Source organism: Carassius gibelio, chromosome B22 (genome assembly GCF_023724105.1).
Source record: "Carassius gibelio isolate Cgi1373 ecotype wild population from Czech Republic chromosome B22, carGib1.2-hapl.c, whole genome shotgun sequence".
In the NCBI taxonomy this organism is placed as follows: Eukaryota; Metazoa; Chordata; class Actinopteri; order Cypriniformes; family Cyprinidae; genus Carassius; species Carassius gibelio.
This window is the reverse complement of record NC_068417.1, coordinates 25,755,896-25,773,719: the sequence shown is the minus strand read 5'-3', so window position 1 is coordinate 25,773,719 and position 17,824 is coordinate 25,755,896. Positions and strand designations below refer to the sequence as shown.

General features: G+C 38.5%; 2 protein-coding genes across 3 annotated transcripts in view; one reads left to right on the top strand and one right to left on the bottom strand.

Annotated features, from left to right (window-relative positions):
* si:ch211-212d10.2 (uncharacterized protein LOC557710 homolog) overlaps window positions 1–17,824 on the top strand; it is a 29,008-nt gene that overhangs the window by 1,050 nt on the left and 10,134 nt on the right. The window contains exons 2-3 of one of the 2 annotated variants that reach the window (XM_052590506.1): window positions 190–305; window positions 1,837–2,514. In XM_052590506.1, coding sequence (XP_052446466.1) covers window positions 190–305; window positions 1,837–1,935 — 215 coding nt within the window. In that variant the 3' untranslated portion in view covers window positions 1,936–2,514. Of the gene's footprint in view, window positions 1–189; window positions 306–1,836; window positions 2,515–17,824 lie in introns of those variants that run through there. The other variant, XM_052590505.1, reaches the window with a different exon arrangement.
* On the bottom strand, window positions 2,517–17,813 carry cilp2 (cartilage intermediate layer protein 2). The gene is made up of 11 exons (XM_052590493.1): window positions 17,374–17,813; window positions 16,565–16,652; window positions 11,339–11,434; window positions 10,525–10,794; window positions 10,230–10,412; window positions 9,372–9,524; window positions 8,976–9,293; window positions 8,775–8,883; window positions 8,529–8,686; window positions 4,952–7,380; window positions 2,517–4,867 (listed from the first exon to the last, which is right to left on the bottom strand). Exons 1-10 carry the CDS (start codon window positions 17,377–17,379, stop codon window positions 4,964–4,966), a joined length of 3,798 nt encoding a protein of 1,265 aa, XP_052446453.1. The 5' UTR covers window positions 17,380–17,813; the 3' UTR covers window positions 2,517–4,867; window positions 4,952–4,963.

Below are 17,824 nucleotides of genomic sequence, written 5' to 3'. Positions count from 1 at the left end.
CAAAGGACCAGCATCCCAGCGTCAAAACATACCAGCATATTCTGGGTTTTTTTCAGCAGGGTTGTGTCGTGATATAAAACTGATGCCTTTTTATTTTTTGATGTGGTTAAATGTACATTTTTGTATGATTTTAAACATTCTGTCAGATGAGTAGAATATATTTATGTGGTAAAATGCTTTGACTTTCAGGAGGTCCGCTGTGTGATGGAGATATCGAGGAGGCCGATGGTGTTCTTCAGGTTTTCTGTCCTTGGCATGACTATGACTTCAATCTCAAAACGGGGAAATCAAGCACAGGTTTACAGGTGAGACACTTTGTGTCGTTTTAGCTCATTAAAGGAATATTCAAGGTTCAGTACACATTATGCTCACTGACAGAATTTGAGGTCTATTGTCGATTACCACCGAAAATTATTACCTAAGCAAAAAAAAATCACTGTTTCAGTTACAATGGAAGTAAATTGGACCAGGCAATAACCACTACGTTAAAGTACACACTTTGTGGTTTTAGCCAAAAATATTGCTAAAATATTATACGTCAGCATGGATATGAGGGAATCACTTCGTCATCTTGTCCAATCTTTCATGGGACCTCCCATACAAGGATACCAAGAATGATAGTGATGTTACTCTCTTACTTACATGGAGTTAAGTGGGTAATTTGTTCTCTTTAATAAGAAACAGATAAACTTGTCTTCTACATTTATATTTATATCCAGTAACGAAAAACAAAAGTGCAGAAATGGTTTAATTAATTTTTAAGCCAGCACATCTCTGTTCAACACTCACAGATATTACATTGAAGATAAATAACTAGGCCTAGAAGTTTTTTTTCGAGCAGTAGTCCAACTGTAAAAATGAAAAGTTCTACCTTTTTAAAGGAAGAATAAAGTGCTTTAACAATAATCACATTTCACCCTTTGCACTGTTCACATCGTTTTTTAAAACTAAGGGATAATTATATGTGGTAACTGACATTATACAACAAATGCAGTTGAATAAGCCTACTCGGTATTGAATCCAGAAGATTCATTATAGTTAAATCAGATTAAAGACATGATTATGTTTTGATAGAAGATCTATTTTGCTTTCTGCTATCATCGATCTTAAATGAAGCTCCAATAAAAGGAGCATTCTCTTTAATCAGCGAGATGCCTGAATGTTCCTCCTACAAAAATAAATGTATACACCAAATTTCATTACTCAGCAGTAAAGGGGCAGTAGGCAGCCAGATGAACAAGTTAACTTAGCCAGTGATTCAGGCGATGATTCAGCTTCCCTGAAAACGCTTGTATTTTCGTATTAAAACCACATTTGTTGTGCCGTCACTTTAACTCGGTACGGCACCAAACATTATCTCACACGGTAATGGATTGCACATCACCAGAAACGTACAGAAGTAGGTGCTGCCAAACAGACAGACATTTGGAAAGTCTCGTTCCTAAGAATTAAACTGCCTCATTTTAGCACATTTCAATTTAGCCAAACGTCTGCTTTTTTAAAAAGCAGATTAAATGTGTTCTCTCATGCTGCGAATATAAATAATAGGGCAGTTGGACGTGACAGTGAGCTTGGGCCAGTCAATATAAGGCAAAGACTATGTAAAACAATCCATAATTATGACAGTCATCCTGGGGGACTCGACACCTTGAAATGTTCAGTAATTAGACACCATTCCCACCACCGGTTAACATCCACTATACTCGTATATCAAAGTTCCTTCCTAGCTGTAGGCTTATACAGCTGTCCAAGCAGAAATAGAATCAGATGTATTGCATGCGTGCTTAGTTTTATTTCTTTGTTAAAATGTAAAATTTGTCTCTTTTCTTGTTTTAGCAACAAGTTTTTGAAGTGAAATTGGAGGATGGCAATGTATACGTCAAGCACGCAAGTGAGCTCTCGTTACAACCTTTTGGCCAGGTCAAGGAAAACTGAACTTGTTGGTTACGGCAATGTTTTGTTCCCTCAAACTAAAACATCTGCTTGGATCTCGTAATATTTGAAAAAGATGCAGAATTTTAGTTGAATAAACTTTCCCGTTCCCAGTGGAGCAGCTGTTAACATTTGTGACAATTTGTATATATACACTACGAATCAAAGATAAATTGTTCTTTAATGTTGTAAGCAAATTACTTCCAATGAACATTGTTTTCTGACATTTTAATTATATATTTTATGTTTTATTTCAATTGTGAATTTCTTAAAATGTAAGTTTGCAAAATGTATATGCAAGATTGATTGAACTCAGGGAAAATGGGGTTACAGATTTAGTTAGCTGTACATTTCAGCGGTTTAATTAGACGTAGTTTGAGATTCAGAATTGTTAGCACTCCAGAGATGTTAATGTGTTTCTCTCTAGGGCCATAACAAATGTTTGAGGTTGTAACTTTCCATAATTATACTTTCTGAGATCCAGCCCTCTTGAGTGTCAGGTAGACTTTTACCACTGGGGGAAAAAAATGAAAAAATATATTTTCTATTTAAGTTTAATGGAATAAAGCAATGTCAACAGAACATGTTTACAAGAGATCTTTATTTACAATCTGGGAAAACTGACCGAAATTGTAATCCACAATTTACACATAAAACTGGCTTTTGAGATTGCAAGATGGGAATTTTCATTCAGCATAAGAAGTTACAATATGAATTGCATAGGTTTTCAGGATGTGTTGTATGTAACTTGTTTGAGAAGCAAGCATGAAAAGCGATTTCCGAGAGTGCAAAGGCAACTATTCAACTCACTTTGTAGTGTAGTGGTAGAGTTATCAATGCACATTTTGTCAGAAGATATTCCTGGAAAAGTTGTAGTCTCCCTGAGACCAGCCAGACAGTTGAAGCAAGGACAAACACTTTTAAAAGCTAACTGGAGGCCAACAAAATTTTAGCACCATATTCATCCAATATCCAACTCCATCTTTCCTCTGAAACAGAAATGCACAGTATAGCTAAATATGCTACATGTAAAAGACCAAAGGTTACTTTAACTGGATATATTACAAAATTACAGAAGTTTAAATTTCTTCAAGTTACAAATGTGACTCAACATCACTTACATGTGAGACTGTCTGGGATAGAAAAAAAAAAATAGTTTTAAGTGTGTACTTGGCCTAAACGCAATGTGGTTTATAGTTACATATCTTATTTCTTCATTTGTCAGCCATGACTGTAAATTTTCTCCTGTTAAGTAGACATTATAACACATTTTTTAAATATTGCAATGTTATAGAAAAATCTCAGATTTTAATGACTGATTACAGTTGGTCTGTTATGAGACTCAGCTACTTTGTGTTCAATCAAAAAATGTGCCACAGTATTATAAATTTCTCTATATTGGATTATTTCCCAAAGACTTTATTCTGTTCATCTAACTTTTATTCAGACTGATTTTCCAATTAATCAACTTTTTTTGGGGGAGGGGGGTTGGGGTGGGGGTATATTTTTTCTTTGAAGGTTTGAGTTTAGAATATTGTTTTAATATTGTTTATATTATACCTGCATTGGGCCAGCTGTACATCTTTGGATACACAGACAAAATAAACTTTTGCACCATTATCTATTAAAGCATACACTTTAATCCCTCAACTCAATTAACTTTCTGCTTTCAACCAATACAGAATACTGGAAGCATAAGGGATTAGTCAAATCAAATCAGAATTACCATAATGAAATTCTGTCTGCAATGCTAACTACAAAATATACTTCAAAAGATACAAATGTCCATCTTATGCAGGTCCACATGTTTTTTTTATGGTCCATTAATTGTTGAAATCACACAATAAGATTTGTGTTACTTCAGGGTGGAGTTAAAACTCTGCAACTGCATTTATGTTGCATTGTCAGCTGGCTACATGAGAGGAGGTTGAATTGGATTAGCAAACTCAAATTCATTAGGATTAGGTTTAAAAAAAACAGGTGCTATGTAATTTGAAATTCAGATATACAATTACTAAGGAAATAGCCCAACATTTTAACAGACCTATGGTTGATTGGCTCATAACATAGGATATTTTTGTCAGGACTCTCAAGTCATTATTGGAACACAATATTGCACATTAGGAGACAAACAGAAAAAAAATACAACCAGTTTACTCTAGACATCATAGACTGAGATACTGTATTAGTTGGATTTCATATCAAAAGAAAGTTTGATTAGGCCAGCCATATGATCAAAAGAATGAAGCATTAATCTGTGTTTGAAGTTAGGGCCATTATATTATTCTTTGTCTCACCACAGGTTTGTTTAGTCTACCTAGGCGATCCATTCTGTTAAGGGATGCTATTCTTGGCAGGGGTCTGTCATGCTTTGGTCAGACCAATAGTTGGCCAAATCACAACTGGAATGACGATGTGGAAAAGGAGATGAGACAGAACGAGCATCTTTGCTGCCTCGGGTCTTGTTCATTACATCCAACAGAGTAGAATATGTGGTTGATGAAAGGATTAGCAGCTGTCACACTTGACCTCAACCTATACAGACCTGTCTCACCTATTTAGTCTATCATCAATGGAAGACACTGATCAATTAGAGAAAATTAGTGAATAATTACAGATTAAAAGTAGGACGCTCCACATAAGCAAGTTTTGACATCGGAAATAAATAAATGACATCAGCCTGTATGGGTATTGTAGATTATTTGGCCTAATCACTAAAAATAAATGTCTTAAACAATGAAGTAAACTTTGAGGAAGTATGAGAGGACAGTTTTCCATACACAAGTAGAAAGAGTTTAAATGTGTTCGGATAAATCAGGTGAGGATTTTGCTCCGTTAGGACAGAGCATCCAATATCACCCGGCTGGCCAAGTTTGGGATTTCCATAGCAGGTTTTTTTAGTCTTTTTTTCTTCACTCTCTTCAACCCAAAAAACCTGCATGAGGATGGAAAACATACACTTGATTTTCATCAACATCTTGAAATTATTTTTTTTTAAAAGTGCACTCTGAGAACTCACCTAAAGAAAGATCTACTGTCTTGGTTCTGTCCTTGTAGCTGGTCTCCTTCTGTTATTGTTCGTGGCTCCGCGGTTCTGGCTCCTGCCCTGCTGGCCAAAAGGGTAGGCCACCATTTGGGTTGACCCTCTTCTGACTTGCAGTCCCTGTGACTCCCTCATCTCCCGTGCCATCTGTGTTAGTGTTAGGCCAGGATTTGTTTGCAAGCGCTGGAATAAGCTCTCACGATTCACAGTTCTTTTAGGGCAGCTGAACGTCAGTGCCACTCCAGAATCTGACTTCATCTCCCTGGAAAAACCATCTGAAGTTCCATCAAAGCAGCGGCCAATGGCAATCTCTTTAGCAACGCGTGGGTTCTGGTCAGTGACAGTGTATATTCCATAATTGTGTCCAAGTGGATCGACAGGAGCTAACATATTGAAAGCATGAGATTCATTGTTCTGAAGAACAGGGGGATGCTTTATCAGATACTCTTGGAGGAGACCATTGATGCCTAGACGACGACAGTTCCCTTGTGGGATGACAGAAATTAGTGACCTATCTACAATACCTTGATCAAAGAGCATCCCGCTGCACTTGAACTCAAGACAAGCAGCAGAGGTATTAGGATGGTGTAAGTCACGGGTACTACGAATGTCTCTAATGCCATACAACTGACCTCTTGTCTGAGGATGAGTGCCACCCATGTTTCTTGACCGTACCATGATTTCTGTAGCTCCATGAATCTTAACTTTGATGTAGCAAGCCCTGAACTCTTGTGGATTTGGCCACCAGGAAAGATAATCTCCAGTCCAAGACGTGAGGTCACTCTCCTCAAAGGGTACCACATTGTACTCATATTTATCTTTCTCGACACGGAAGAAACGAAAGTGGTTGGCATCAACAGGTGCATTTTCACATGCAATTAAACTCTGATAAGGATAGATTGGTCCGTTTGTTTCATCAAAATTGTTAGGGTTTGGTTTGGATAGGTTGATTCGAAAAGCTGTTTTCTTAAGTGCTGGATCCTCATGATCGGAGCGCTGGTAATCTAACTTCCCTAAGTACGGCTGAGACACACCAATAATGTTTGGATTCATTTTTGGCATTGAGGGTGCTGCTTCCAGTTCCTCACCTCCCATTATAGCTGTGACGTAAGCCGTGTATGCGTCAGCCCTCTGAGCATCACAGAAAGCTGGAAGACAAGCACCGTTTGGTCCCGTTATCACACTATCAAAGCGTCCCCAAGCCCTCGGATTTGACGAGTAGCCTGGCTTAGGCTCCAGGTTTATCAAGTTTATTACCACTCCTTCTAGTTGCTCGTTGGGCAGGAACTTGTCACTCATGTACGCCCTCACTTTGACATAGCACCGGCGATTCTCAGGTACATCGAGATTGAACAATCTACGCTCCCTGATTTCCATATTCCCTATCAGGAAGGTGCGCTCCTCTCGTTTGTTCCTCCCAGTGCCAGCAACAGTAGTTTGTGTGGGTTGAAAGTTACTCTCCTCCTCCCAAATGCCAGTATCGGGATTGAGGGACCAGAGTTTCATAGCAGGGATGTGCTCCTGCATTTTTACATGCTCTGTATCAAGGAGAACCTGGACAGCACCAGTTCCTAGAACCTCCTGGTTTGCTCCATCTCGGAAATCTACTGAAAACATTCCATATGTCCTAAGAGGTAGCATGTCTCCTTCATTGTCTACAAAGTTGAGATCGCCAGGAGCGGCAGCAGCCATAGTAATATTGCGAGGGTCAAGGAACGTGACGCTGGCCTTAACCGTCCCTTCGTACACTTCCCCTGTGTTTTTATGGAAAGAGTTTGGAGGTATGACCAGTTGACCAATAGGGTCCTCATCTTTTATTTCACCTAGGTAAATGGTATTGCTTTCTGCAGCGTTTATATCAACAGGTTCCTGCTTCCTCATCACTTTTACATCATGATAGACAGAACCTCCTCTCTTGTCAAAGATAAAAACCTTGATTGTATCAATGAACTTCTGAGAAGGGTCAACAAAGTTTACAACAAGACGCTGTGTATCTGGAGACACCTGGATTGTGAACCCACCCTGATATCCTGTGGTACCTATCCGTTCCCTCCCTATGTAAATATGTCCAAAGCGCAGGGGTTCATCATTGTCTGCTGACACCACCCTTCCCCGTACAAGAATTTTGGGCTCCACACAAGTCTGGCAGCCACACTCACTAACGACTTTGATAGGCAGGGTGTAACGACCACAGTTGATCTTTCTAGCGTTCATTTGTTTGACCCCACAGCAGAAGCCAGATCCATCCCTGCAACGCATGTCAAAGTCCAGCGATCCGGGGCATTTGTTGTGTGGACAGCGACCTGCATTGTAAAACTTGGAGTCTGTTCCAGGCTGCTTGCAGTCTAATGGCAATTTTATCAGGTGATTTTCAGGTGTCGAGTTGCATGCTGGTGTTCCTTTGGCTGTGAAATAAAAAATTTGAGATCAGTGTGCTACATTTTCATTTTATACACATTGCAAAAATAATGTTGATTTCAGTAAAATATTCTAGTTATTTGGGAAGAAAAATCAATTTCAGAATAAAGATTTATTTATTTTATCCCAATGGCTTTTTTCTTCCTTTTCATAGATTTATGCTTGAAAAACGGAAAAAGAAAACTATATAAAATTCTGCATTTATCTTTTTATATTGTTATGAAGATACTTGTTTTGAAGTAAAAAGGATTTAGAAATATATATTTAATCAGATCATTGTGAACAATAAAACTGGGTCACTGAACTTGAAAGCCTGAAAAGGAAGTCTGATGACTTGCCAAAATATTGGTTCTGTTTAAAACTGATGATCTCATTGTGTCACCATATTAATGACTGCAGTCATTATTGTCACATTACCACTCTATGGTAAATGCTGCTCATTTATTCAAAAGAGCGCTGTGTTTCCTTTAAAATGACACTTATTGGAGAGAGCAACCATGTAATCTTATTTGAGGTTGATGAAATTTAATTTATGGAAAACTTTTCTCCTGTAGCTGTTGTTTAAATGTAAGAGTGAATACAAAACACATTAATCATCCTCCATTAAGAACCCTGCTGTGACAGGTGTTAGTGTTTCATTCAGCAAAGCACATTTTGTACGCCAAAATGATTAAAAAGCAAAGAGATCCCTCAGACAAAGTCTAGGACTGATTGCTTTAGCACACGTTTCGGCAGACTATTTCTGACAATCTATATCTTGGATAACAAGCATCATGGGAATTCTCATAATGTGTAGTTATGTGTGCAAATGTGGAAATGCATACTTGTCTGAAGATGAAAAAAAAAAAGGATTTATTGACAAGGTTGGATTTCACATTAATATGGAAAGCGGGTGGGATTTAAGGATTTTAGTCTGCCCACCACGACTTCTTGCCAGTCATTCCTTGTTTACAAAGTGATAATTTCTACCAACTTAAACATAATAAAATATTGCACTGCAGATGTCACTAGACATTATAGACTTTAATATTCCATTGGAGACCACAATATTTATTGAGGTTATATTTCTTCTTTAGGGACAATTTGCAAAATACTGGTAAAATACTGTTGACTGGTAAAATGGTTTTGCACTTACCGAAAACAGTGAGGACAGCTGAAGTAGACTTTATGCTGCCTGTCAGACTAGTTGCTTTGCAGTGATATTGCCCTGACTGCTCTGGTTTCAGGTCTCGCAAAATCAGATCTTCATCATACTTGTATATTGTGCGATTCAGTAAGGTTCCGTTGTGATACCTTTGGATCAAACAAATACATTTTTATGTAACTATAAGATTAACGGCATTTGTTAGACAACCTATAAAGAAACTTCATTGCTTTTTACCAGTAATATTTGTCAGGTTTTGGTGATCCTGTGGCTCTACAGCAAAGGGTTGCACGTTGTCCCTCATAACGCACTTTGTCTTCTGGGTGCTTCTCAATATACGGCTTTTCTGGAAGACATAAAATACAGAAACTAACAATGCAACAGTGCATGAAATTATCAATGTGGGATCATCCATATCCAAAAGCTTATTCTTTTTACCTGAGGATCGTAAGATGGCCCGCACCCAGAGTTCATCAGTGCTATTGTTGGAAACAGGGAGAGTGACGGGTGCAAATTTATCCTTTTCTATGACCACTCGGGTCTGTGGGCTGGTGCACAGTCCATCAATCTTGAACTGGCCCTTGGCATCAGTGTGGGCGCGGACAACCTTGGCTTGGCTAGCCAGAGCCACTGTTGCATTTGGCACAGGGACACCTGTAACACTGAAGACCTCCCCATGTAGTATTTGTCCATCACAGATACAGTAGCTACAGTCCTTACTGGGACGTCCCCCAGGACAGACACGTTTGCATGCCACTGTAAAAGAAAAAAATCTTTTTTGTTTTTTATTTCATTGTAGAAAAAAATGTATGTGTGTTTTGTAATGCACAATACCTGGACATGGATTTCCACATTTTTGCACCTCTACAGGTCGTCCTGTACACTGAATCTTAGTAGAAGATCTGTGACATGTCCTACGTCTTGTTCTGCGGCCTTTACCGCAGGTCACTGAGCAAGCACTCCACAAACCCCATTGGCTCCACACAGCTGTTTAATCAACATTTTGGGTGAAATAAGTGGTTTATTAGCAATCACAGTGGCAAGTTTTCAGAAACCGTAAAAAAAAGGTGAAGATCATCAAATGATTTTGACCAAATACAAATGAAAAAAAAAATCATTATCTTTAATTGTGTTATTTTACTATTTAAATATTGTGTACTGAAATGTCAGTGAGTGCATTCTGACATCTTTGCTAGTGTGATTACATTGATTTTATGATCAAAGACAACAAATCTCTGTACACACAGAAACATGTTTGGGTTTAGCCTGCTAATTGGGCACCACATGTGTCATGTAAATGTCAGCAGGATGTGATTGCTCTCGAGAACCATGAGTGGAAATCAAACGCCTCATTTCGGAGTTTGAGTGTCAAAATGATATGGGTAAATCCGAAATGCGACAAAACAAGTATTTGGCAGCATCTGATATAAAGGGCACACAATGAGCTTTTGACACCTCACTGCTCTGTAAAAATGTTTTAACCATTCTAAGATAAACCATGTTAACACTATCTAGGTCAGATTTGGAGATTAGCTAAACTACATTAAACCAAACCAAACTATATTTGGTTGATAGACGTTTTTTTTTTTAGGAGAGTCTCTAGTAAATCCTGCCAGTCAAGTCTAGGAAATGCACTTTATATTAGTGAAAATGTAATTATTGTCTCCAAATTCATATTTGTTCTTTATTTACCTTCGCATGGCGGGGTTGAACACTCTCTGCGTTCAATGTGAGGTCCCACACAAACAGGCGAAAGAAGCAGTGGAAGAGGTTGTGTGCTCATGCATTTCCTCTGACGGACTTGGATGCCAACATCGTTACAGGCAGTGGCAGAGCAAGGCGTCCATTCATTCCAGTCAGTCCAGTATGAGTGGACTTGAAGAAACAAAACAAAGAAGATTTTTACACACTCATATGTTAAAATGCATATGCCTCCATATGGAATACACTTCTGTATTTTGATGGATTGTCTCTTGACTAATTGTACCTGGTGGACACTGGAATCGCACATGGTAGTTGGAACAGATGCGACCAAATGGCTGCTCCTTATTGATACACCAGAAGCCTTTTTCCAGACTGGAATGGACCACCTCCCCCGTGTCCGCGGCTGCAACCCAGTCCGTGGTACGGGCCTCGATGGCTACAGGTCGTGAGCACACCCTTTCTCGGTAGTAGAAGCGGATGGCTTCTAGCCTCTCGTAGTCACCGTTTCCTCCTGGATGGTCGATATTGAACCAGGATGTCCACTCGGTTACACCTGGGTTGCACAAAACAAAGATCAGAGCAAGATGTTTTACAAGAACAGAATGCTCTTGCCAGTGACCCAAAGATGAAGAACAAGAGTTTCCAGATTACGTCAAAATTTCTGTTGATTTTGCTGGGTTTACTTCAAAAGATTACTCCAGCATTTTGCATCACATTAACAGAATACAATAAGCGTCCCACAAAAGTGCTTGTTGCTTTTTGTCAGAAAATCCCATAGGAGGTATGAATTAAATGACATTATTTAAGGCAAAGACAGCCATCTACATTGTATAAGAGAAAACATAGTCTCTTGCTTTAATTAAGAACATGTGTAAACTCATTTACACGTCCATGAGTCAATGTATTATTGTTTCAGCATTGCAGTGGCTATATGTCTTCATCATTAAAGCTCACATTTAATGAAGACAGATGACTCCAGAAATCATTACATCACATTTTTTTAGCAACACAGAGACCCACAATGCGGTTTGGAACAAGCAGGACACCACAAATTAACTGATTGCATAAAGAGAGCATGTTAAAATATCCATAACTACCTGTGGTCTTTGGATCCACGAGGCTGTTGTAAGCCAGCTTTCTGTTCCTGTCGGTTTTGTTTAACCTCTGAAGATGTGAGCTGTCCCAGATGGGTCCTGTGGGAATGCAAACTTTAATACAGCGCACTCAACAAAGGTGCTACCAATGAAACGTTGGCTGCAACTAAATCTTGAAGAAACACTGACCTCCCCAGGGACTAACTAAATTTGGTCTTAAAAAGTTGGACATGAAATTTGTTTGATCTATTACAGTGCAATATAATTTGCAATGTAATTGATCAGAACAACTTATTCCTTGCACGTTCCTTAGGTTGCAGACATGTCTGTGAATGTGATCGGAAAATCCTGCTTGGCTTTGCAGTAAATGGAATGTGTGCAAAAGACATTCAATATTTAAGTACTGACTTTTTTTGTCTATTGCTGCCACCAGAGTCCAAGTGCCCTACTTTTATCGGCTTAGCATCCATTGGCGTCCACGGCCCTTCTGAACCATGTCCAACCAGTTTTGAGTTAGCACCTGATATCTGATCTCATGATTGGCCTGAGGAGGACACATTTGGTCCATTTCTCCACTGTATCTGTTTCCGTTCCGTCTGGTCACATCAGGAGATGCTGCGCACATATGGAAGTACAGCACGCATGACGGTCTGATCCCCAACATCAATTCTCAAACTAATCTGGAGACACTTACTAGCTAGAGCCCCAAAGGAGAAGATAGAGTAATGGGAACAAACACATGGCGTCTCATGCTTTCTAGATGAGACATTACCAGAAGATGCACTCCCACATCCCAGACAGAGGACAGTGGGCCTCCGGTGTTTCGTGCGAACTGTCCTGCCTGCAGAAGGTGAATCCCTGAACCACTTTCCAGAACTTGCTTATAGTGTGCTGTGATAAGGAAATCACAGACTGAAGGATTCATTCACCAATGTCATTTTTTTTTTTTTTTTCAAATGTGATGTGTCCCACAGATGTAGCCAAGCTTAACATCCTCAAGCAAGAACGGCACAGTGTCTTTGCAGTGAATTGTTACTGGCACTATTCGATGCTCACACACTGAAGTGCTTATCTGCGGCAGAAGTGTCAGTCACCGTAGAAGCTCTGCAGGACTTATTCCAAGCCACCATTACTGTTATTACAGTGTATCCCTCTCCTATACTGCATTGATTTACCATGCAGGTCCAGCTGAAAGAGTGTCATTCCCAAAGTATTAATTTGCAGAATATGAGATGTCATTATTCCAGTTATTCACTTATCTTGAGTGGCCTTCTGAGGCACTGAGTCACTTTTCTAAAAAACTGTGTGTCACTATGCTTTTCCTGGTCATGAAGTTTCCCCATTTCCTCCTTTCGATAAAAAAAATAAAGCCGTTAGATGTGAATTTATATCTGAAGATCCTGAAGTGTAGACCTTTGCATTTTACTTGCAATTTATTACTACTGTGCCAAGAATAAAGCCAGAAAGACTATGAAACAACACGAATGCACACTAATTTACTGCGCACCTCATAAACCCTCCATTGAAAATTTCAAAGTTTCATTTTAGAGCTAATAACAGAGACTTGGACCATTGATATGCAGGCTAATGCAGTTATTAATGCAGTCTAACATAGTTATTACAGAGAGAGAGAGAGAGAGAGAGTTAAGTGTGTGAATACCTGCTTATGTGCATCTATCAGCAGTGTTCAGCAGCAGAATCTCTAATAGTGAATCTTTAAGTTGATCTGCGTCAAGAGCCTCGCTACTGAGAAATGTCAAATGTGGAACTATTTTACTGATAAATCGCAGGGCAACAAGTTTCTGTTTGAGTCTCCAAATTTGTGCGAATGCATGTCTTTACAGTGTGTGCGTCTATGAGAGAGAACGGGAGAAAGAAATCATGATGTTCGTACATAAAAAAGGTGCAAAACATAGAAATAGATTGTCATTTTTTTCCCCTATTGTCTATTTTATTTATTTGCTAAATGTCTTCTGGTGTTTTGGTTTTTTAACTCTTGTTGATAACCCATCGTATAACGAAAAAAAATTCACAATGAAAATCTTCATTGTGCTTGGGCACCCCTGGACTAGCGAGCATAGGCACGTGGCTAGAATGGCTATGCATAAATTACACAACCTCCGTACTTAAGGGGGCGATAAAATTTTCTTTAGTTGTTAGCGACATGTATTTATTATTCAGGTAGCTAGTTAGATTCATATCAAGGACAGTAACTATAACAATATTACCACAGCTATAACGACAACAACACAAGAGAACAATATAATTGAATTTTTACAATATAATTACATTTTTTTATATATATATATATAAAATCTTGAACAATAAACCTCTATAAAACCTACTATGGCCACCAATATAATTAGCAGTAACAACATTGCATACTGTAGTCTGCTTTATTCCTAGATAGAAGAAGTGTGTGTCTATGACCTCAGTGGAACCTTCTAATATCTGCACCCAGTAACAGGGAATTATTAGGATCAGATGTTAAAAAAGCATATACGTTGAAGTGGAAACTATAAGTTAACAACATCTTAAAATACACAACTATCTATAAATCATTGTCATCCCAACATAGAATGACACCCTGCCCTCCCATAACAAACCACTCCTGCCAAGTTTATTTTGGGAGATGGCTCTCAAACAAAAGGGTAATTTAAACTTGGTACAGCTATTCTGTGATTATTTTGTGCCTATCTTATTGCCAGGGGTTTTACCCCACAATATAAAGTGCAGTATCATTACCCTTTTAGACTTCTAGCGTCACCTCATAAAGTCTGCACAGTGTCCAATAGCCTCAGACAATTAATCCATTCAAGCAAACAGTCTGTGGCCTTTTAATAAGACATTCCCCTTTTTTAATGTTCATTTTGGAGCATTGCTACCCAAGCCAGAAGCAAATCAAAATACATGTGATAGTTGAGTTTTAATAAAAGAGCTACGTCAAAGCTGCAGCGGAGTGGTTAGCGCACATGCTTCTTCTACAGGAATCATTTTTCGGTCTGTGCTGTCTGTAAATAAAAAGGTTAGACACAAAAACATGCCAAAATGTAGCTGGCATTCACCTTTCTGAAAGTTTTTCCCTTGTTTATCCAAAATGGAAAGGTAAATCATTTTGGCATGTTATGTAATCCCTTTGACAAAGCGCTATAGTGCTAACCCACATACTCGTATGTATTAGGGCGACTGTGATGGCTTTATTGCAGTATATGAGGTTGGTAACAAGTAGGGATTTGTTTGAAATCAGAGGCATTTCATTTAAGGCGGCAGTGTGCCCGGGCAGTGGTCTTGAAATTGCATTCCACATCCCATCGTGTTTTAATGAATGCAAATGAGAGCTCCAAAGTGGTTTTATCTGTGTGTTTACCCTGCGTCGGCAAACATGTGGAAGTAGTTTTGTGCATCTGGCACATGTCCTGGCTGAGGTGTGCTCGAATGGAAGATGGTGAGCTCTGTCTGATTGGGTTGAGAAGAAGATTAGGAGACAACGACTGTTCCATAGACTCTGAACTGGGATGCATCTGTGCTCCATTATTCTAAACTGAACTGCTTCATTGTCACTGCATAATAATGAAGCCCCAGCCAGATTTGTGTGTGTTTAAAATTATCTGGATTGGTTTTCCTTGTCTTTGAACCGTTTCATCCAGAAAGTTGATCTTAAGCGTCACTTTTAATGTTGAATACTCTAATACCCTGGAGAAGAGTAGTTTTCTAATTCAAAAGACACGAATAAGTCCTTTTTTAAAACTTGTTTTCTGTTAACAGGATACTTACAAATTCTTCAAACAATATAAAACTAGGTCGAATATTCTTAATAATTAAATCTTGAATATTTTTTATAGATCGTTATAAACTAAAGTAAATGAACTAGTGTTAAAGACACCTTTGAAAACAAGTCTTACAAAGCATTGCTTCTAGAGTAAACATATGTTTATATATTTTAACGAATTCACTTTTTCCTGCTGTGACTTTACCTCTATGAGGGGTGTAAAGTGGAGTAAAATCACGGTAACCAAGAATCGAGTTCTACGTTTGATAAAAATTAAATGGCGGCGACAGCACAACGACCAAGGACTCTAATGTTCAATAAACAACCATTTCCCTGAAATCAGTGCGTCCAATCAGTATTAAGTTTTTTTAAAACATTCAGTTAGCGCTCATGTAGCGGCCACTCACGGAAAAGAGCTAAACTGAGACATCGCACATTACCTTTGATCCCTCTTTCCACCCTCTTTTTCACTTCAAAGCATCAGAAATCGATGTACCGGGCAGCTGAACTTCAGAGCAAAGTGAAACATCTGGAGAATAAATCGTTTAAATGGAGCAGATTAGAAAGGGGCAATATTTACTTTGGAGCGTTGAAAATGGCTTCGGCGTGCCCTGGATGAAGCTGGCACGGACGTGCAAGCTTGCAGCTCATTACCGGATGACTGAGCGACATCTGGTTATTCAAAACCAAAATTTGGTCCTAAAGGTTTTTAAAAGGCTTGACTTAGAGCTCAGCGATGTCAGGCGCTATTTTCTGTGCATGCTGTCTACGCGTGTTGGGAAACAGGTAATAAATTCCGTGGAGAGGGTGAGGTGGGCTGGAGACAGTGAATGCAATAGAGGCGGATGAAACGGTGCTGCTCCACATTTCAGTCTGGGTTGGTGGGCAGTTTCCCAGTATTCATGACACTCAGTCATTCAAATAATGAATTCCTCAACAGTCATAGGCTACATAACTTTTCCAGTATGAAGACTTTTGGGAGGAATCAGAAATAGTTTGCATTACGTTTAAATATAATGGTGCTTTGTGACACACTCACTATTCTGAATAAGACTTTTGAAAGGAAATTACATAAATAACTTTATGTTCTGCTCTGTTTTAATGCCCAACTATTAGTACTGCAGTTGTTTACTGCAATAAATAACAGCTGGAGCAGTTAGTTAACATTCACATTCAACACCTTCATCTTTTTGAATTTGCATAATTAGTAAAACCTTTACTTTCAGAGTGTCTTTTAATAGCAGTGAGACAAACAGAAGCAGTTCAGTATGAAAAAAAGCTGATTTACTAAACATCACTCCATCCATGTAAGTTGATTAAGCTTTCACAAACAAACAAGCTCTCACTGTTTTTTTTCCCCCTTAGTCTTAACGTGCTGACAGCTCCAAACTGTTACATAATGAATAACATCCTTACATGTTCTAATTAAGACAATTATGAGATTATTTAAATTACATTACCTTGTGCCAGAGACACTACAAAGACGGTAGACAGCGCCAACGTCCCGACTGTGAAGTCCCACATAGTGCCACAGCCACTGATGGCCAGCTGTTGGTAACAAAAAAAATAAATTAAAGACACACACCAAAAAAAAGTTTGTCAAGTTCTTGGGTGCCTTGAGTGAATTTGTTTCCCCCCGGTCCTTCAAAATCGAGTCTGATAGTTTCGTGAACTTCCCAGAGTTTTAAAAGACAGGATGGAGTGGAGAGTGGTCCAGACCGGCCCCCTCCTGCTCGCCATTGGCTAATGCGCTAACATCTGTGTTCTTATATCATTCCAACAGACGAAAAAGAACACACAGATGTAGAAGAAAGGTGAATGTTGCATCAGAACAGTGTTATGTTTGTGTTTTAAATCAAGATATTTTGGATCACTGGGTGTTTTATTATGTTCTGCCCGGTTACTTCATTTCAAGCATGAATGAAGACGTTGATGTAATGACAGCAGATTAATATAATAAAAAATCTGTTTATTTCACAACTGATTTTTCAGGAACACTTCAGAACAGGGAACATTTATACACTATTAACTAAGACTTTTCCCTCAATAAATTCCTAATTTGGTGCTTATTAATAGTTGGTAAAGTAGATGTTAGGTTTAGGTATTGGGTAGGATTAGGGCTGTAGAATAAAGTCATGTAGAAAAAGGCATTAATATAAGCTTAAGTAGTACTAATAAATGGTTAATATTCTAGTAATATGCATGGTAATAAGCAACTAGTTAAGAGACCCTAAAATAAAGTGTTACTGATTTGTCTTATTTTACTCACATGCATTGCAGGAATGTTCGTCCGACATTCAGTGACTCAACAGACAGTAAAAAGACTGTAATGTGACGCACCTGTTGCATACAAAAGGAGTTGTAAACAGCCAAAAGGTTTCAAATGTATAACTGTCACAGAAACTGATCCATAATAACTATTTCACATTGCTTAAAGGTGAAGTGTGTCATATTTTTTCTTTAAAGGAATTAGTTTATCCTAAAAGGAAAGTTTACTCACCTTCTGACCATCCATATAGATGAGTTTATTTCATTGGACAATATTTGGATAAATTTAGCATTACAACACTTGCTCACCAATAGATCCTCTGCAGTGAATGGGTGCCGTCAGAAAGAAACATATCTCACTAATCCACAAGTTATCCACACCAAATGTACCACACCAGTACATTTTTATTTTTGGGTGTCATATTACAGTAAAGATAATCTAAATGTAAAAT